The following is a 23,115-nucleotide window of genomic DNA, read 5'->3' as shown; positions in this document are numbered from 1 at the left end:
TCGTTACTTCAACGTTGATAGCGTTTTCATATAATGCGAATTTGGCGTTATGGCTTTTTTGCTGTGACCACGACCAGTTGTGAGGATTTTTTTCCGTTTTTGAGCGCAGTATATTACGTAAGGATATACATAAAAATGTAGTTTAAAAATATGAGCTGAAAATAATACTCGGTTGCCCATACCATTTAATATTCATATTACATAATGTCTCATATAGACAAACCATGATCTGGCACAGGGCGATAACGACCATAACCTTGAATTGTCTGAAGACGAACTTAGTCGCAATTTTGCAGGGTCATTATCAGATAATCATTAACTTCCTCCGACATCAAGAACAATACATGAACTGCGATCTAGGAATAATTATTTTTATACGGTGCCCACATTGCACTTGGTACGCATTTCTAGGCATGAGAGCTTCAGGACGATGTTATTAAAATAAAATATTTTATGTATTGTGTGTAATAATATCAATTGCTATTTTAATTTAAATTGTACTTACTATTCATGATATCAGGAAGGGTTGCAGGCCTACGATACAAGTTTCGATACAGATACGATTATTACGATACAGTTCATATTATCTTTTATTGTGTTATAAAAAGAAAATATAGCTCACGGCCCAGTAATATCTTTATATCTGTAATTGAATTTACATAATCGACTTCACAATATTTTACCTTCAAACTCGTGAGTTGATTTTGTACACATTTTTAAGTGCGAAAAAAGGGCTGCTTCCTTTTCCTCACCCTTCCCAATCCATTCCTTCTTTCTAGTCGGCAATCCTTTCCTCATTTCTTACCATTGAAAAGAAGCCATCGCATTCGCAGTGTCACTAGCTCCGCGAGTAGAATTGAAGAGATACCATTGGGCTAACCATTGGCTCAGTTATCCGCTATGATATACAAAAGGATAAAGAAGGTGCCGTAGGTTATATCAGATTCTCCAGAGACTAAAATTCCACCGTAACCGTAAATAACAGCTACGTAGGGGACTGCGGAACACATCGCACTTTACCGTGTGTTCTGTCCAGAGGCCCGTTTCCCTCACTATTATATTTTATTAAATTGAAAGCCAGCAAATAGCTATAGAATTATGTTATCTGTAGCCGTATCCACTATCCACCATTGCTCATTATAAAACATTTAATATATAAGACTTTTTAACATCCTTCAATAGAAAATTCTAGAAAGAAGCTTCATAATAATGCATTTATTACCGAGAGACAAGAGCAAATACATCGTAAAATGTACCCAGTACATAGATCAGGTTTTCGAATACCCATTGAAACGATCAGATATCGAGATATTATTAAGCGCTAAATATAAATATTAATAGGACATAAGTTGATATCAATACATACTTTTTATAACTTCCTAAAACCTGAAAACAGGAAATGCAATAAAAAATAAAGGACAATACAGCTTCCGAGTTGTAATTAGGTAACCTATATTTATTTCCTGACACTATAACTATTCGTTTAGGGTTCCATTTTTCAATAATTATTGTGTTTATAGTAACCTTTAAGAAACGATTGAAATAAATCAGTCAGCCATTCTGTGCAGCTTATGTGCTAATAAACAAATTAATATTTAATCAAGATATATAGTAATAGACGATGTTTTATATTTTTTTATTTTTCTTATATGATTCAAATAGTAAATAAAAGAAGTGTTAAACTATAAACTAAAAGCTTATATTATTATTTTCGGATCAAATTTTAAATGCAAAGACAAAAAATGTCTTCGAAATCTGTTTGACATATAAAAAAATGAATATAATAATTTTATTTATAAGGACATTTGTTACTGCATTCAATAAACGTCTACTTGACAGCATTATAACATTTATTAATTGCATTTGAATAACTTATCCATACGGATAATATCACATTTTTTATCTTAATTAAATAAACAACCGAAATATTTACCATGAGCGTTATATTTATATTTTTTAATAGTTACCTTGTATAGGTTTTATGTTTATCATAGCAAATTAATATAATTCGTTTCAAAACACTTTTATTGTTATTTTGTATATCTTTGCCTCCAAACCCTAATTCGTTTAAAGTTACGACTATGACGTCATAACGTTGCGGAAACTGATTGTTATTGGCTACTCATCTATATTGCATTGCAGGTGCTATAATTGTTATATTATTTATCCAAAAATAATTACTTTCCTCTTCTTTTTGACTTTGAATAAAAAAAATATATAAGTGCCTAAAAACAAGTAAATTGTTCTGTTTGGGATGTAAAAAATAATAAATAAAAAAATTACTGAATTTTCTATATTTTTTTTCATAAAAATTATTATTTGTTGTTTGAATTTTTTGATGTTGGCATTAAATTGCAAACACTAAAAGTTAAAGATCCTTTTCGTACTTTGTCATTCAAATTTTTTTGCACCCGACTTCTAGTTTTGCTGGAAATCTTGATAAACCGTTTTTTGCCCTTAAAAGCTCAACCCCTTACACTTCGTGACTTCAGATCGGCTGTATTTTACGTTTCATTTCATGTTTGTTATATTTTCGTCCTACTATTAAATTATTTATGTTTGTAACGTCACAGATAATATAATACCATGGTTAATATAATACTATACTAGTTTATATACATCGATCCTGCATGTCTATAAAGGGATGCTCTGTTTAAGAAAATTTATTATTGGACTATACAATTAATTCAAAAAATGTTCATGAATCAATAATTAATTACCAGTTAATGTGTGACGCAGTTCTAGCATAATTAAGAACTATGTACCTAAGCAATTCAAAGATTTGTAGTTGCATAGTAATAATAGAATTTATTATCTTGAAGAACAGGAAATTATTATTTTCAATACAAAATACATAAATACATTCCAAATGAAGAAAAAAACTAAACTGTTGTAATTACCTTTTAGTTTATAGGATTAGTAGTATAATTTCGTAAGCGTTTGTATCGGCCCGGATAGCTCAGTCGGTAGAGCATTGGACTTTTAATCCAAGGGTCCAGGGTTCAAGTCCCTGTTCGGGCGGCTTTTTTACTTTTGTCATTATGAAATATATAATTCATTTACGTTTTCAAAACAACTAAATTAAGTGTTAATAATTGCAAACGAACTATTTTTTAACTTTGAGTGTAATGTTTTACAAATTTTATAGGGTAAGTTTTAGCTTTGCGTAGTATTTATTCTGCTATAAATTTTGGTGTTATAGAATTCTCCTTAACAACGTTTTACTATTTATGGGGTACGATATCGTACCCCATAAATAGTGCAGCCGATCAGTTGCGTATTGAATAATTGAATGTTTGTTATTTTTCTCAAAACACAGAATTATTTTACACAAAACGTACCTGTCATGCATATATTTATGACAAGTACAGGTACGCAAAATCAACAAACTATTTAAAATATGTGAACCTTCCAATGTATTTACGTAACAGACGTTATTTCGCGCCATTTCACTACAACAATCGAAAATTCTATGTAATTTTATTTTCCTCGCATTAAAAATTCGAATAGAAACTACACAGAATTCACAACCACTCGTTAGCGCACAGCCGTCCGCGTAAGACGCACGGAGTGACGCAACGCGAAAAAAAAAAAAACATTCCATATTTTATCTGTGATATTATGTTCCATATTTAAAGACAAAACGAATTATTTAAAACAATTCCATTCATAAAATGTCCCGCGCCTCAGCTTTCAAAACGGTATTTTAAAAATCGAAAATGACAAAATACAAATTAAACAACACCGTCCGATCGTCTTCGGAAGTCACCCTGACGTCCTATATGTCCGGAAGTATGGAGGGAAAGAAGGAAAACGTGTATCAGATACAAATGGACCCGGAAAACATTGGTTCGAACCAGACCTTAGACGCTATAGATGGTAAATGCAACGTATGCCCTAGTTCCTGTGACTACAAGGGGAATCTGGCTGCGTCGTTAGAGAAACCCTGCAGCAGATTTGGTTTGAATGAATTAAAAGTGGAGAATTTAGAGGACGTGTGTCTGTGTGAGAAGTACAATGGTGGGTGTAAACTGTGTCCACGGTCCAGCCCAGCGCCAACTCTTACCATTAACCTGGAAGGTGGTCAAAAGGAGTGTCTCTCATGCAACGGAAACTCCTTATATCCTAGTAAGTAATTTTAAAACACATATTTACCTATTGTCTTAATAGTATCGACATATTGAAAGAAATAAATTATAATCGTTAGCACTTCCCTTAGGAAATTATTGTAAAAAATAGCCTTAAATAATAAAAGATATTTAGAAAGACTTATTTGAAGGTGATTAAAGATAGTTGCTCTTTTCAATTAATTACAATTATTAAGGAAAATATTTCCCAATTTAAATAATTGAAGCATGCATAGGATATTTTAAAAATTGTTTAAAAAATTATTTGTAAAGATTACCAACAATGTATTACCTCTTACAGAAATGTGTTTTTATTAAATACTATCTGTTCGCCCCGGCTCCGCCCGTGGTACATATATAGCCTATGTCACTCAATGTAATTGCATGTTTCTAATGTTGAAAGAATTTCGGAAATTGGTCCAATGGTGTTTGCGTGAAACCCTTACAAACATTTCTTCTGCATAATATTAATGTAGTCAAACAGTTTATTTTTAAATACAAACAGTCTCAACGTACATAATAAATTATCTATTCAAATAAATTAATCGTCTTAATTGCTTGAGTAGAAAGTGAATATTCTAGTTCTTATAAAGGCCGCAAAGGACGAAAACTAGTATTTTTTTATTCTTGTAAAACGTCAAATCAATCTATATTCTTCCTAGTGACCTTGCAGAAACAAATCACGAGTAAATCATGAACATTTTTTTCGTGTTATCTCCCAATATAAACACGTAAGAACTTCCTGTTAGAATTGACCTATTATCTATATGGAAAAATATGTTAATTATTGCTGGTTTTATATCTACCTACATACGTACATACGTACCTACATGTCTTCAATAAGAGAGTTATCCAAAGGCAACGCACAAAAACTTTGATAATTATTTTAAATAAAATGCTGAACCGCTTCCAAATTGTCTGAATTAGACATCATTTTAACGGAAAACACCATCTTTAAAATAGAAAAAAGAATGGCGAAAGTTTTGTGGCTACAGATACAAGCTAAAAGAGGTTCTCTATTCGGATGTAAAATACATCCGAATAGAGAACCTCTTTTTTTAAATCGATTAAAAATTAACTCCCGATTATATACCAACTTTTAAAACATTTTATGACAACATATGCTTTTTTAATGGTATATTTATCTATGCTATTCCAGAAATTTACATAAATTAAATCTGACACGACTTTCGATACGGTGTTAACGATGATGATGAGATTTTAGTTCTTATGCTTAAAAGATATAAAATCAGCACACTTTTATTAACTATGCCTATATGGTGGTATGAAAACCTTAAAACTCGATTTTGACTTATTTAAACTAGATTTATTCAAACTTTGTATTTTTATCAAGGATCGGTGACAACACAGTAGTAGTACATCATCAGTGGAGAATATGGCTTGAAACTATGTATATTTATTGTAATTGTATTTTGTAAGTTATTCCCATACTCACAGAGACGATTTTCGCAAAATCCCTTTACAGTCCAAAACTATGTTTTAATTCGATCTCCTATAAAAATGATCGTAATGAATACTGAACAAAGTCTGAGTGGAATTTTACAAAAATCCAACACATATTATCTAAACCTTATCATCTGTGAAATATGAAGTACGTGCGGATGTTATAAACAATTTAACTGGCATTATGACAAATACTCATATTGTAGAGAGAGGCATGTGTTTATTATGCAATTAAAAATCACCTGTGTCATGAAATCATTTATTAGAATAAACACTATTAGGAGAACAATTTATGCATCCATACAATATTTATACGATATTTATGTTTTATCCAGTAGTTACAAGGCGCTAGCTGTGTATTATAAAATAACTTAAGTGTATCATGAAATCCTATCCTACTATCCTACTTTTTACTAATATTATAAATACGAAAGTTTGTAAGGATGTGTGTGTGTTTGTTGCTCTTTCACGCAAAAACTACTGAACCGAGTGCAATGAAATTTGGTACGTAGACAGCTGGACAACTTGAATAACATATAGGCAACTTTTTATCCCGATATGCCTACGGGATACGGACTTACGCGGGTGAAACCGCGGGGCACAGCTAGTAAGCTATAAACCCGGTAGAATTTTTTAAAGCGCAATTTTGTCGTATCTTTTTTTTTATTTTTTTAATCATTGAATACAGTCTTACATTGTTATTTATACTTGATTAATTTTCGTCATGATTTTTACTCGTTTTAATCTAAGTATTACCACAGATAACATAATACTACACTACACTACCAGTAAACCTAGAATATATTTGAATTTCGTTTATAGCTAAGATATATTTTTTGAACGAACAATGTTATACCTATCGGCCCGCGCCGGCTTCGCCCGTGGTATATATTACTTCTACATATCTCCATATGCCTTCCTCAATAAATGGGCTATCTAACACTGAAAGAATGTTTGAAATCGGACCAGTAGTTCCTGAGATTAGTGCGTTCAAACAAACAAACAAACTCTTCGGCCTTATAATATTGAGTGCAAATATTATTACAAGATCAAAACATTTCCTCCTTTCCTATCTATATTTAAAAAAATATTTTCTAATTCCAAATCCAGGTACCCATTACCTCTATAAATGAGTAAAAAGTCATATAAAAAATCTAGAAAACTTAGAGATTGCAACAAACGAACAGGAATCTTTTAATACGCATTTTATTAATCAGCCTTGATGGTAACATTTATATTCTTCCGCAGCCCTTCACCGCAACGTTATTAGATCTAGACATTTCGATTTTATCTGTAATGCACTAACTTAGGCTAAATATAGACGAACAACACAAAATATTAACCAAATATTATCAAATAGACCAGAAAAACGGTCCTGTTAAAATCTATTAACACTACGTAGTATAAAACAAAGTCGCTTTCTCCGTCCCTATGTCCCTATGTATGCTTAAATCTTCAAAATTTCATAACGGATTTTAATGGGAGTCTTTTTAATAGATAGAGTGATTCAAGAGGAAGGTTTATATGTATAATAACATCTATTAAACTACTCCGAATTAACGCGTGCGAAGCCGCAGACAAAAGCTAATCAAATATAAATACATCATAATATGTTCTACTGAAATATTCCAAGTGATGTGTAAAATATTGTTATACTAAAATATATTTTAAAGAAGATTATATTTGATTTTCTCCGAACACAACACTCAGGTCATGTTGTCGGCCATTTTAAATTTGAAATTTGAAATACTGCATGGTATTTCACTAGCCTTTATTTGATACCCACATGGGTACCAAATGGATAGTGGTGAAAAAATATTTAACCAGACATTTTATCGCGTCGGCCATCTTTGATTTCCATAGTTTACATCTGAGAAACACCGTAAGGAAACTGGCTTTCAAATAAAATAAATATCAGTCCAACTATTTGAGAGCTATGATGACACAGGTACAAACACACACAGGCAGCCATCGACGAACAAACATAAAATCTCCCCTTCGTCAAGGGCTAAAAATGACTCTGAAGTAAAGATAAGAATTAGTAAGGAAAGATAAATTGTTTGGGATGTTGTAGTTAAATAATTCTCATCATCAACATCACAAATGCTAACCAATGGTGGCTCTTGAATTCTGAAAAGAACCGGTAAAAACCTGTCGCCTGTAGCGAACATTTATAATTCGACGACTGATATTTCCGAATCAATTTAAATTCAAATGTGTGTATAACCGAGATCCATATAGCATTCGACTTGCATAGTCACATTAGCTTACATTTTGGTCAGATCCTATATTAATTGTTAAAAGTATGTTTGTTTTAATGTTGTCGTTTATTATATCCCATGCCATATATATGGTCTTTGCCAAGCAAAATAGGTATTTTTGTAATACGTCTCTATCATGGATCATTTCAAGATTATATGTCAATAGTCAAATGTACCTAGGTGCTTTAAAAATATTATAAGAGATTAGTCTCTTCTAATATTTTTAAAGCGAAAATAACTGTATCTTTGTCTGTCTCTTCTTGTTGCCAAAACCACTAAACCGAAAAATGAAATTTGGTATAGATATAATTTGAGATCTGCAAAATGACATGTAATAAGTTTCTATACAGAAAATCGCACGGAAACGGGATGCGGGGAAATACGCTAGGACTGTCCGTGCTTTCCACTCACTAGTCGGGCGAAGGCGCGGGCTGCTAGCTAGTAATATAAAGGACTTATGAAGCATATTGGATATTAATAAAGTGTATGAACCTATTGTGTGTGGCCTACTAAATGCAAAATATTAAAAAGAAAAACTATTATAGCAATCCTTAGATAAACTAACACATTGCTATGGTATAACAATGCACAATTAATTGTATTCAAAGAAACATTGCGGATTAGTCACGAATCACGACTTGAGTGGATTGTCGAATTAATACATTATTACATACTGCTAATGTTTTGCTTTGTTTCTGTTGTCTCGTTAATAAAAATTTCATTAAATACAGCCTACTAAAATATATTTAGATATGAAATTAAAAAAATAGTAAATTTTATACTAGGTCTACTAGTTTTTGCGTTAAATACGATTTAATAATAAAGAAACAGCAAATCAAATTATTGCTCCTTATTATATACGTATTATATATATGTGACTAGTTCTCCTCAGGCGACTTCGCCCGCATTTTCAATGGTAAAGGTAGACAGGGATTTACCAGCATAGCAACCGTTCCCATGGGATTTCCAGTACAAAAAATTATCTCATGTCCTTTCAAGGGTTTCAAACTATCTTTTTAGCAAGTTTCATCTAACTGAGTTCGGTGGTTAAGGCATGAAGAAGAAAAAGACAGACAAACAGACAGAACAGACTGAACTTTTATTGTGGGAGTCGAGCATGCTTCGGCACGAATTGGGCCAACTCGCACCGGGGAAGTACCACACCCCCACAGAAATATATATTCCCTTTTCCCAGTCCAATTATTTTTTTCATTCATCAATCCTTTCCTTATCCCTTAAAAGCGGGCAGCGCATTCTCAGAGGTCTGAGCTTCTGCGAATGTTCATGGGCGGTGGTGATCGTTTACCATCAGGCGAACCACTAGCTCAGTTGCCCGCTATGACATAAAAAAAAGAACTGCTTTCGTATTTATAATACATATATATTAGTAGGGATTTATAATAAACTAGTTTCCACCCGCGAATTTCCCCGCGTGACATTTACATTTATAAATGACTTATTGACGGTCTATTCCTGTTTTATTCCAAGGGAGCAGTTAATCGGGCTAAAAAGTATCCTATCACCCAAGTCAGCTTCTGCCCTGCCTGTATACCAGTAGTCATCAAAATCGGTTCAGTACTTTCAGCGTGATTGACGGACAAACATCTAAACAAAGAAACTTTCACATTTATGCTATTAGTGTGATTGCTTAACTCATTGAACAAAATTGAGTGTGTTATGTACGTGTATATATTTATCTCTAGCTACATCTAGCTTTTGTCCTCGGCTTCGCACGCGTTAAATTCGAATTAGTTTAATAGATATTATTATACATATAAACCTTCCTCTTGAATCACTCTATCTATTTAAAAAAAACCCCATCAAAATCCGTTGCGTAGTTTTAAAGATTTAATCACACATAGGGACATAGGGACAGCGAAAACGACTTTGTTTTATATGTAGTGATAGTGATATATATTGATATTACTCTATACGTACGTACTAACGTGATGACGTCATAAGACGAAAGCGAATTCATCTGATTATACCAGATGAGGAGTTTAAGTTACTAGAAGACAAACTTAAAAAATATAATTTTAAGAGACTATTGCCATTTACTTTACCTTTTTTTCATTTTTGAATTCATTTCTACTTTGCATTGGGATTTGAATCTTACCTTAGATTTTACTAAAGGTATTTCTATTTTATGGTTGAGCAAGCAAGGCCTGATAACATTATGACTATCAGTTACGGTTACAATCGATTTGCTGTGTCGTATATACGAACGCGTTATTTTACTACTTATTTATATTTTAAATAAATACAAAAAAAATGCCATGGAATTTTGGATAGCAAGCCATTTTGTATTGTAATACGTCACAATACAATCAATCAAAATTACAATCGCTAACAACACGTATTCAACTGAACCAAACACGACCATACGGTTTTTAATTTTCAAGGACACTTTTGTGTTCCAAAATGTATTAATATACGAGTAAAAAATATATAACTCAAAGGTGACTGACTGACATAGTGATCTATCAACGCGCAGTCTAAAACACTGGACGGATCGGGCTGATATTTGGCATGCAAATAGATGGTATGATGGTAGGCATCCAAGAATCCAGACAAGAAAAGGATTTTGATGTATTTTACCCCCAAGGAGATAAAATAGAGAAGGAAAGTTTGTACCACGATAATGTTTTAAGTCGGTGAAACTGCGGGCAACAGCTAGTAATCAATATAACAGAAAAAATGCTTTAAGAAAGTTCGACCATAGAGATCTGATAGATAGTAAATTTTAAATCCATTCGTTTACATATAAAAATTAACCATATATGTCCTCTTCACATTTTAAATATTATTTATAGAAATTAAAAACTTTCTACACACTTAAGACGTAATTCATTCATAGCATTACCTAACATCCTCATTTTATTTGTTGTTAAATCATTTTTGACTCACTCCAACGTTTTAAATTCGATAAGAGGGCAGGATAGTGAGGGGACGCTGCTCAAGGTGTCACTATGACTCAGTGATGACGTATATAGGAATCCTAGTGTGCTAACAAATTAATTTTATCTCAGTCTAGATTGTTCCAGGATGAATAAATTGCCTTTATTGCTTAAAGATTTACTTTCTAATGGTAAAATACAAATGTTTAATAGTAACGTACAAACTAATACAAATACGATATCAGTCATATTTGTATTCCCAAACTTTCCTCCTTTCCCACTAATCTAATCCGTTTTTTACATAAAAGGTCTACGACGTTCCAAGGTGCAGGTACTCCAAGTTTTAACATAGGACCAAATGTCAACAATTTCCTATTAAAACAAAATTATTATATCAATCAGTTAAATACCCTTAAGTCTATAGAGTAACATCGAGTCATAAACATACAATCGAATTGAGAACCTTCACTTGTAAATGCAACCAAGAATTATTAAACAAACATATTGTTGATATGTAATAAATTGCTTGATTTTTTTTCCTGAGATCGTGACATAAGTTATAATAGCTAAACAAAATTAAGAGATAAGAATTATCGCTACACAAAAGACTAAATTAAAAGACGTAATTCTTATTATTTAGTCTTTTGTGTATTACATATTAACAATTCGGATTAGCGCTACAATATGAAGTCATACAAAGATGCATCCATCCGTGTTCGCTTTAGATATATTATTCGTATTTATTATGCTTAACATGTTCAAATTTAATTTTCAAAAGTGTTGCAATAGTTTGAAAAATCTTACGAAATGTTTTCAATATCATCTTAGCAAGCACGGTTTCGCGTTATTCGAAGATAATTAAATATAATATTTCACTGTTTCTTATTGAAGAATATATGTCTTTTGGAGGAGTGTACTGTACACTACCTTAACTGTATAATATGATCAAAATAAACACGAAACCAAAAATTGTTTCGCTCAAATGCATTCAAAAACGAAGGCCACAGTGGCTTTTAATTTATAAATATCCCAAAACAAAACGAGTAACAACTTTCATAGCAGTTAACAATCCCAAAATGTAATATTTTATTAACTTCAAATTTTGCTCGCGATTCTGAGTTATTATAAAGCAGTATCTATTGAACACAAATCCTAGATATGCAATGAATTTCTGGAACAAACTTCTCTCATATATTTTTTCCGATAAAATAAATATAATTATTGATAGAAAATGACAAACCAATAAACTTTCATACATGCAATGAAGCAAACAATTTATGTTATAGCCATTAATTCGCTAATAGAACATTCAGCAAGAATTATTCTTCTGCCTTTGTACGTACACAGTGTAGTAAAAATAAACAAATGGTAGCAAACAAAGAGCTTAGTATCTTCGAAGAGATGAACTCAGTTTTTTGCGCGGACCGATTTCCTGCGCGCGATTGGAAAGGCTGATTAGGTTTTTATCCGCTAATTAGTCCGTCAAGGCAGTTATTCGAGTGGGCCTTCCTACAACTGTGCTGTGCTTTTTACGGTAACGGTTAATTTTATATGTCATTTTGGGTGTAAAAATACATTTATTTTATACAAACACAATCGTTTTTCGAGAGGGATTTATAAATTTCCTTCCGTGTAACTTATTTTCCTCCTTAACCGAAATAAAAAGTACCCTTTATATTCGTATTTTAAATATTATTAATATCATCCCGATCCACTATTTTTTCTAGAAATCATATTCTTCTGACTATCGTAGCTAATTTTGCGTTATATAATACAAGCAGGATAGATGGATGCTAATCCATAGTATGACGTTGGACATTCAAACAGAAGAATGGTGATTACGATATCATCAACGATACAAGGTTGTGCTCTAAGACTAACTAGAAGTGAGTTATAACCGGCGGGGTGCAGCGTGTATTATCCAATAACTGATAATAAAAGACACATCAGTATGAATAACAAAGGATACAAGCCAAGTAATGATCCGATGACAGATCAAACTCGTATTGCGTATCTGGCTGCACCTAAGAAAATATTTCCTCTGTGGTAAAAAGGTTTTACAAGTAGTAATATTATTGTTACAACTTCAAAAGTTTCACAGAATATTATACAAAGGATATTTTATAACAAATAAGCGGGTTTGGCTCTATGCTTTAGGTTTTACATATATATGTATAGCCTATAGCATTTAGGGACCACGAACATATCCAACGATGGAAGAATTTTTAAATCGGTCCAGTAATTACTGACATTAACGCGGTCAAACAAATTTATATAATTAGTAGAGAAAAGTAGACTATTTTTATATTTAGGTCAAAAAGGTCCTAATCGGTCCTAATTTCCTGCTGAAGGCACGAAATATGAGATTGAATGACTTATGTATTCCTAAGTCTTTAGAATAAACTTCAGAAAAGCAGAAGTTTCACTTGAAATATTTTATAGAGTACATGTACATATAACATTAATTTTTGAAATAACGTAGAAGATATCATATGACGATTTATCAAAACGCATATCTCCAAACCATTTGTCAATTATTTCCTTAAATATCTTTCAAATTAAATAACTAAGATATTGACAAAATACTCCAAAACTACGTATGTCACGTAGCACTATCTGTACCATGAACACTTCATGAGCATGTGAATAGCTCGAGGTGACATTGTTATTTGATGAACCGTGACCACACACAAAGACATTGTTATTTGCCTGTGTAGCTGTGTGTGAGACAATGATTATTGTGAGCCCTGTACTGAAATGGAAAACTGTAATAGTTATCCGTGTACTAATATTATTGTTTATCTAATGCCCATTTTTCTACAATTTCACCAAACTACCTCCAGTTTATTCTAATAATATAATTCTAAAGAGTTTGTTTGTTTGAACGTGCTTATATCAAGGACTTTTTGGACAGATTTCACAAATTCAAATTCTGTCCGAATTGTGTACCGACCGGGGCGGACCGCTAGTAGAGTCAGGTATTCGAGAAATTGAATAAATATGAACATAATCAAACTATTTACTAAATTTGATTTAATTACACAAATAGATTGTAATTGAACCAATCATCGACTATCTTTTGTTTGTCTTTCATAATTTAATTTATTGTAAAGAAGTGGTGTTTATTATGATTCCTTAAAAGGTGACTGATACGCACAGTTCGCTTGCACGCTTTTCTATAAAAAAGAAAGATGTGTATAACCAACCTCGCGTAGTGACTTGTTTTTTAAAACAAGACCATGTTATCGTAACTGAAGACCTGGCTATTGTACGTCAATGTTAAACACAATCTAGGCTTCCTAGATTTTGCGTATACAATGTAGATATTTGAACTCATGTTTAGTTACCTACCTGATAGATAGTATATTTGTTTGAACTTGGTGGTTTATGATTCGATGGAATATTTTTTCTCGGTTTTCAACCAATTAACGTATCTCTTTTCGTTTTTTATAGAAAATTGTTGTCATTTGGTCTCATTTTATAATCTAGACTAGAGAGCCTAGGTACTGTAGAAAAGGTTTATTATAAGTGCAATAAATTGTTTCCTGCTTCGATTTTAAATGTCAATAATTGTAATTAATCTCTTGCTACTTGCTCCATAATTTAGTTTGAATATTGTATTTCTCATACGGATTTTCCTCTACTTTTTCTGAATTAATTAAATAGAGACAAATCGTGAATTGATAAATAATTAAGGGGCCTTTTACAATACTTAAAGAATCGTACGATTACGTTTTCCTAGCACGTGTCTTCGGGTTGTATATTATGTAATTCCTATTAACTTGTTTGTTTGGCACTGACTTTGAGTCACGCTGTTACATGTTAACATGGAGAAATCGAACATATTCTAGATTGCTTCTTTTACTTTAAAAACGTTATGTACCTTCCTTTTTGTGTCATTTATAAATAGATCGAATTACCATTAACTTATATAGCCTGATTCAACTCAGCACCAGAGCCTACGCACCTATTTATTGCGAAAATTTTAATTACAATTGCAAAATACGTTTAGAAAACAGAACATCAATTTCCCCCTGCCGTGGCATTGACAAATGCGGCTAAAACCAGTCCCCACAACATGTGCTAGAACTTTCCAAATGCTAATCAACCTATATCACTTGTCTATGCTAATTGACCGCCTTTTCCCTGTTTTCGTATTGAGCTCTTAAATCAACTTTGGATGTTAGATACCATACAAATAAGAAATGTATCTTAGAATATATCGAATATGGAATTTTACTGATATAAAAACGTATATTTTACAATACGTGTAACAATCATCTACTAATAAGGACACATAGAAATTTAAGAAAAAAAATATAATACATGGAGTATTCATATCATATTTTCTCAGATAATTGTGCACTATCTCATACGACTAATATGTAGGCATGTTAAGACCATTTACTCATCAGTGTTTAAATAATATAAGAGAATGAAAAGCTCTAACCATATTATACCACTTGGATCTTTTTACGTTCAAACAAACTGTTAACAACACACGATTACAAATGATCAATCGTCCAAATAGACCGAGAGCAAGTGAGCCTTTATTCATATCCAATAGTATATAGTATAGTAGTTGAAAGTTTGGACTTCTTGTATAATGAATTAACTCAGCTTGGTCTTTGTAAGACAACTAGTATTTATATGTTTTTGGTGTACTGTGTCATTTTAGAGTATGGATGTACGCACGTCTGTGTCAGAGCTTCCACTTTATTATTATTTAATTAAATGTGTTGATAGATGTTGCTATTTATTTTTCCAAAAAAATTGTGTCTTGGATATTATTAATATCACAAATTATTGGATCGTATTTCAATTTTAGTTTTAAAAGATGGTTTTAACGGTGGAGACCAGAGATGCACGTTATGTTGTACGTATAATAAATGAAATGAAAAAAAATGAAAAATTAAGTATTGTGTACATAGAAAACGACCGAACCCACAGAGGCATTGACTCGCCTTGTTTGATTGTCCTCACCCCAGCCAGTGAAGTCACTTTAACAGCTGTATTTCATACATAAAGCACTACTTTAACAGAACTCGTGTAGTCAATATATTTCGTAGTATTCCCCCCCTCCCTCTCGCCTTCTCTGGCCCCTAGCGTTTATTTTATTGATGAAATCGTCGTTTTGACCTTTAAAGATGTCCAATGTTAGACATAACAATATGTTGGACATAACAGTGAGGTCCCGTATCCTTTAGTACTATCATCATATCATTTGTACCATCTCATCACTGAAACAGATGTTTCAATGATCGATTTAGTATAGGATCAAAAATCATATCATACCATAATCAGCATTCTGTGTCCTAGAAGGCGACATTTTTTAATAAACAACATAGTACAACAATATAGATTTATTATAATGCTGTCGAGCGTCATCTACACAATAGATAGTAATAACATCTGCTATTAAGTCTTAGATCACTTGAAATCTTCTCTGTATGGACATTAAATTTGAAACACTAACATTGATGAAAGGTCAAGGACCAAGGCCAGCTGAACACCTGGCGTTCGCTTGCATTCGTTTCAGCTTTCTTATTTTCTGATAAGCTTGGACATTGACCGCAATTTGCAAATGAAATATACGTTTTATTTATTGATTTTTTTAGTTCTTTTTAAAGTTTTTAGCTTGGCTTGGAATTAAAGGATTGCGAAATAAGGACTATTATGTTTTAAATATCTTTGAAAATGCAAACTGTTTTCTATTTAATATCATACATACAACATTATTTAACTTATACAGTATATATTTGGAACAATAGCATACTGTTATATTGTATTAAAATAATTTAATGTACACTAAACTATAAACTTATGGAATCAGCAAATTTAATATCCTTCTTCCGATATATTTTAAACACTTATTGCATATTAGAATAAGCGAAGATAAAATTATTATAGCCCGTTAATTTTTAACTGTCCGCCCTGGCTCCACCCTTGGTACTCTTTTTCTCTCCATAAGAACCTTCCTTGTGCCTTAATAAAAACTTAAAACAAAGTCGAATTGGCCGAGCCGTTCTCGAGTTTTACGGAACTCATGGCAGATCACAGTCATTAGTCATTACCCTGAATATCCTCAACCTACATGTTGACAATAGAAAACTAATAACATAAACACGGAAAAATCACCATAACAAAATTATTAATTAATTATTATAATTAGTTCACACAGCTGTTTTACCTTTGACGTCAAAATGTAAATGACATATAAAACTTAATTTGCATTAATTCAACTGTATGATAATTTGATTTAAAATTACCAGACGAAAAATCGAATAAGGTACCAGTCAAGGAAATTCATTTAACCACAATATGTAGGTATCGTTATAAAAATATTCGAAGCACGTAGCTATCTTATTACTCAATTTTTTATGTAATACTGGACAACTCATCACCAATGCCCATGAATGTTTGGAGAAAAAGAGCCACTGCTAATGCCTTGTTCACTTTTAAGAGGTAAAGGATATCTAAGGAAAGGATTGGGACGGGAATAAAGGAGTGGACTAGACGACAAGGATATCCAATCCGATATCGATGCTGAATCGTGCTCGATTCCATTATTCCAAACATTTTATATCGGTTCATATTTTCGTCATTTAAGTAAATATTTTTTTTTATTTTTTGTCTTTGTCCGTGAGAGGCAGTCGCCTTCTTGTCCCGCATTGATCACCTTCTTGGTACAGTGGTTAAGGCGTAAGCCTGTGGTATAGGTCTGTGTTCAACCGGCCGAGTCTGCCGCTTGAGGCTTACAAAAAAGTATCTCAGTCTACTAGACAGACCAATTATTTGTCTAAGAGGAGAATAGTGAAACACATGGGAATTACACGATAAAGGGGGGGTCAGCACACTTACAACTAAGTATTTCATCAAGTGTATTATCCACAGGTACAAATGGTTCCTACCCCAGCGCCGGTTACCCAAAGAAGAGCAGATGGAGAGGTGACGTTGCCAAGCGAGCTCGGGCTTGTTGCTCCAAGAAGACCCTACTACGAAGACTGCCCATACTCGCATGGCTCCCTAACTATAATCTAAGGAATGGGCTGGCTGATGCCATTGCAGGTAAGATATATTTACTTTTACAATTAGATCGTGCTTATTATTAAGTTTTTTTGGTCAGAGAAATGTTATTTAAATTGATACGATCCAACATTTAAATAACAATCTACAATACTGTTAGCGAAAATTAACATTATTTTTAAAATAACCTTATTTACGTTATACATTTTCAGTGTGAGCTAGTGTATTTGTGAGTGTCACGCCAATATCACCTTTACCATAAATATTTTATTTGAACAATGTTACACATATACAACATAAATACTTTTATAACTTTGTAATTAATTTAATTAAATAAAAATGCCACGAAATTTCGCACCTACATTAAGTTTTTATTATATATCATACTGTGCTCCTTGTGATGACTTCCTATTTGCTTCTCGCTCACACACTATCTTCGCGTTATTGGTACACAGCTGTAAGGACAGCAAAAAAATTACTGTATTTTTATGTGTAGCTATAAATTACTTCTTAAGGTGAATGCAAGACATTGCATGTTGAATCCTACTATTTAATATTATAAATGCAAAAGTTTGTAAGGATGTGTGTGTGTTTGTTGCTCTTTCACGCAAAAACTACAGAACCGATTGCAATGAAATTTGGTACGTAGATAGCTGGAGAACTGGAATAACATATAGGCAACTTTTTATCCCGATATTCCTACGGGATACGGACTTACAGTTACGGCGCAGTTAGTTGTATAATAATTGGTGTTTTTAGTGCGAGATTAAAAAACACATTTAAAAAAGTAAACAGCTAATACGAATTAAGAATTAAGAATATTCAGGATATGCAAATTATGTGATACACCAATTATCATCATCATTCATAATTATTAGTAGAGCTTATACTTCTAACTTACATGGTACGGTTTACGTAATGATCTTTAAGAGTTGGAATTTCGTTTAGGGGATACGAATTAATACTTATAAAGTTTGTTAACGTTGATTATGTTTTTCGAATAAACATCTATAATCGAAGAAATATCTTTACCATACTATATGCTATGTTTATACGGTGTAAAATATCGCATATATAAACTAGCTATAAAAGAAATGTGACTATAACGAATCACTCGGGCACGCTTGATTAAAGATAACGCCATTAGCAATGAGTCGTAGCCATAAATTAAATGAAACACGTGCAGATATTACGTTTGTTTAATTTTTACTGTTATGTGTGCCAATAGCCATTCCTGCAACCTAATTGTTTTGTGGAGTCCGTTTCTCCACAGTTATTCGGTAACAGAATCCCTTCTAAATCCCCTTCCAAGTGCCTCTAGTTGTGGAGGATGGAGGATGAATGCGCAAATATTGTCTTCAGATCAGAGAGGTTTGGTCTTGCTCTAGAATGATGCAATATAAATAGATGGACTGCTGTTGCAAAGTTGATTCTAGATGACCCATGCAACTTCGTCTGCTATCATTGATTTCGCATTTCTCGTTGCTGTTGCGCTATTACTCATCGTAACGTGATATAGTATATAATCCTTGATAAATAGACTATCCAAGGGAAACAGTTGCTAATTGGAACAAATGGATAGTTTAATTTTCAGTTTTATAGCATTGAAATGTTTAAAAATGAGAACATTTTTAAGAAAAAAAATGTAATGATCAAGAGGCGGGATTCATAGGCTTAGCCATATGCCATAATATCCTTTCCATATGCCATAATATCCTTTCCATATGCCATAATATCTCGATGCCATAATACCGATAGAGTATAAAAAAATCGATTGCTGAGGCGGGATCACGGGTGGCCGAGAGATTTCGCGTTTCGCGGTTTGGCAAAATTAAAACAATTTTTTTCAATCAGCTTTTATAACATTACCATAGTTTGATTTGATTTGTCTTGTTGGTCGAGTAGTAGAACACTAAAATGAAGTAAGGGAGTAGTGACTCTAAACCTTTCTATAATTCCAATAATAGTCTGGCTTCAGTTGACTCGGTATTGGAACAGCCTAGACCAGCACGTTAAAATATGTCTTGAGTCGCAAATCCCCGTTCTGATATATTAGGTTAAGGACATAATATATTATTCCTTAAAGACAAAGTCATGTCGGCCATTTTATTATATTTACGTGAAAAAACTACAAGCCAACAAAGTTTATCGACAGTTCGTTTCGTTCAGTTATTTTACTTCCATTATCTTTTGATACACATCCTTAAAGAAATCTGGTTATAAATTTATGCAGAATGCTTATTATTACAAGTTCAATGACCATTTTAATTTCTAAACTGCGAAATATAACCAATGACCTTTGTGATGTTTTACAATAAAAAATCTCTACAACGGGAGGTATCGGAGCGTGAAATTAGTGAGATTTCTATTGTGTGCTTTATGTTGTTGCAAGCACTAACCTACGTCTCGATTCTAGACTATTACGACATTTGGACACTAGAAAATAGACTAGAATATTCAGTATTTATAATAACTTAACTATAAGCGATAATACCAAAACTGTCAAATTGCTGATTTTAAAGCAAGGAGGACGAGGAGGAGTTCCCTTATTTCACATACAATCTGTTGATTGTTTTATTTTAAAATCTTTATAAAAGATAGATCTTTTATATACATATAGATGGCATATAGATATGCCATCTATATAAGTAACCAAATAAGTTTAAACAATCTATTTCAGACACAATCTGAATTCCAAACTAACATGTATGGACATAATACTAATACATAATACTACAATTAAAAGATTGTCAAAGACACATTGTTAAAAAGCGACAGCAGAAACTACTATGACCTTTAATTGTAAAAGTCTCCAATAATTATGCAATTAAAGCTTTTTGTTCAATAAAATTACAACGCTGATGTAAGTGCCACGTAATAGGGTTATTTTTCAATTACATTGAAAATCGCATTATCTGTGGCACATTCTTCGAAAACGTCCATTGTCTATTGTCAAGAAGAAAATGCATTTAATTACTGAGAACCGTTACTTTACGTAATCTTACTGAATGTTATGAAGCACAGATATTAGCTATAGATTTTCTATGACAAAAACATACTGTACGGAGGATCTCGGAATCATAATAAATAATAATGTTTATAAATATAATGATCACATTTTCATTATGAAGAACGTTAAAGATGTTATTAAGTTTGGCGTGGAACACCAATAAAATTTTAATGCGGAAAAATAATTATGGAAAATTTCGCGCCTAGCTTACGATGATTATATTTTATTTTTCGTATTTGATTATCTCTCTGTCTGTATTCAATCTTACTGAAAATTGTATATAATTTAACATGATAAGCAATACATATTAATAACATAAAATAAGTTCCACAATGCTTTATTACATAAAACATGGAACCCCTAAAGTACTTTAGCGGAATACACTGAATACATTTTCTAACTCCAAATCTCTTTCAGGTCTGACAGTCGGTCTGACGGTGATTCCGCAAGCGATAGCCTACGCGAACGTAGCCGGTCTACCTCCGCAGTACGGTCTATATTCCTCCTTCATGGCGTGCTTCGTTTACACAATATTCGGCTCCGTCAAGGACTCAGCTATCGGCCCCACGGCAATAGCTGCTATCCTTACGAGAGAAAACTTGCACGGTCTGGGTCCAGAGTTCGCTGTTCTTCTGGCGTTTTTGTCTGGTTGCGTCGAACTTGTTATGGGCATTTTACAATTAGGTGAGTTTTTGACTATTTCTATAAATTTACATAGTGTTATTTTATCTTACATTATGCTCATTGTATGTGGGTAAACGGTTCCTATTATTAAATGGGTGTAAAATTTTCATCTTCTTACTCTGTAAATAAGTTAAATTTTAAAGGAACTTGGTTACCATTAGTTGGTGTTATACCTATCATTATTTTTAATGTCATGATAATAGCGTTTTAAGTAAAACACACAAAAAGTACAATACCGTTGCGTCTATAACAACAATAAGCAACATATACTTATTTAAAGTAACATTATCATAAATGTATATACAGATTTAGCTGCCCGTGACCATTCTGGTTTACGTAACGTCAATTTAATTATTAAATAAAACATTACGTCTGTATTATTAAAACCTTCAGCCAAAATCGGTTAGTATAAAATATGGCCATATTCGACTTAAAACTTGACATTTATGTACTGACATATAAAATAAAATGTATAACGGTTAACGTTAATGCTGTTTGTCCTTAGTCCTCACAAAGCGAATCGCCACTATTTATTTACATTATTCAATTGTTTTTATGTCCGCACTTAACAAAACACGTATCTAATCGGTAACAGAATGTACCTTAAAGAATGTCCGTTGTTTCTTTGTAAATTAAAAATAAGGTCACTTTAATGTGGAATGGAACTAAACGAAGGAAAGGATTGACAACTGGAAAGAAGGGAAGAACAAGGAAAGGGTGAGGGAAAGGAAACGAGCCTCGGGCCCACACTCCCACTCATCGTAGAAAACACAGTAGCATACTATTATTGCATGGTAATTTTTCACGCTGGTCTCCTGTGGGGGTGTGGTACTTCCCCGGTGTGAGCTAACCCAATTCGTCCTGAAATACCCTCGACTCCCACATTAAAACTCACACTCCATTATCATCATGATCATTTGATAAATTTAAAAAATATTACTCCCTTCATGATGCATACAATAAGTTATTTTAATAACAACCTCAGAAACAGGAATATATAATAAAACATTTACTAAACATTAATAATAAATAAAATTTAAATGCCGTATCGAAAATGGCCTGAACACACAGACAAATAATGTCTCTGAATAATTGCAAAACATAATTTACATATCTATTGATTATAGATTATTTATTCAGGTAGGCAAAGACTACAGAAAAGAATTTATTGTCTGTGCCCTTTTATGCTTAGAGCTAATGACCTTGAAATAATTTGTTATTTCCTAAACATTATCTTTTCATTGTAAACATGTAATGATGTCATATAATCGGCAGCTAATTTATAAAATGGTTGAAAAACTAACATTATTATATAAATAGCCCCTTTTCTATACCAGTTATTACACGGAATAATATGCGTAAATATTTGTAATATTCGTTTATACGTATAGTTATTTTAAATGCGTCATACATTTTTTACAGTCTGAAACACGGCGTGATTATAAAACATTGCAACAACAATATAAATATTTTGCATATATACATTGTTATGTTAGTAGCAATAAATGTGTTTGTTAGTCACACGATGTATCCAAGCGAACGTAATTTAAAGTTTCATTATGAAAATATCAACTAGGAAGTAATTAGACTTGTTTTAAGGCGCGAACATATGAGCTCTTTGAAGTATTTTATATTTTATAATATGA

General features: G+C 32.4%; 1 protein-coding gene and 1 non-coding gene across 2 annotated transcripts in view; both read left to right on the top strand.

Annotated features, from left to right (window-relative positions):
• The first annotated feature begins 2,948 nt into the window (after window positions 1–2,948).
• Window positions 2,949–3,021, top strand: Trnak-uuu. Its single transcript has one exon. It is a non-coding gene; the product is annotated as a tRNA-Lys (tRNA).
• Window positions 3,022–3,538: 517 nt separating this feature from the next.
• The window catches only part of LOC119832605 (sodium-independent sulfate anion transporter-like), a 29,959-nt gene continuing 10,382 nt past the window's right edge, over window positions 3,539–23,115 (top strand). The window contains exons 1-3 of the mRNA XM_038356287.1: window positions 3,539–4,128; window positions 17,644–17,817; window positions 21,203–21,469. Coding sequence (XP_038212215.1) covers window positions 3,720–4,128; window positions 17,644–17,817; window positions 21,203–21,469 — 850 coding nt within the window. The 5' untranslated portion in view covers window positions 3,539–3,719. The remainder of the gene's footprint in view (window positions 4,129–17,643; window positions 17,818–21,202; window positions 21,470–23,115) is intronic.

This window comes from Zerene cesonia, chromosome 15 (assembly GCF_012273895.1).
Source record: "Zerene cesonia ecotype Mississippi chromosome 15, Zerene_cesonia_1.1, whole genome shotgun sequence".
NCBI lineage: Eukaryota > Metazoa > Arthropoda > Insecta > Lepidoptera > Pieridae > Zerene > Zerene cesonia.
Note: the sequence above shows the minus strand (reverse complement) of the source record. Positions and strands in the feature narration are given on the sequence as shown.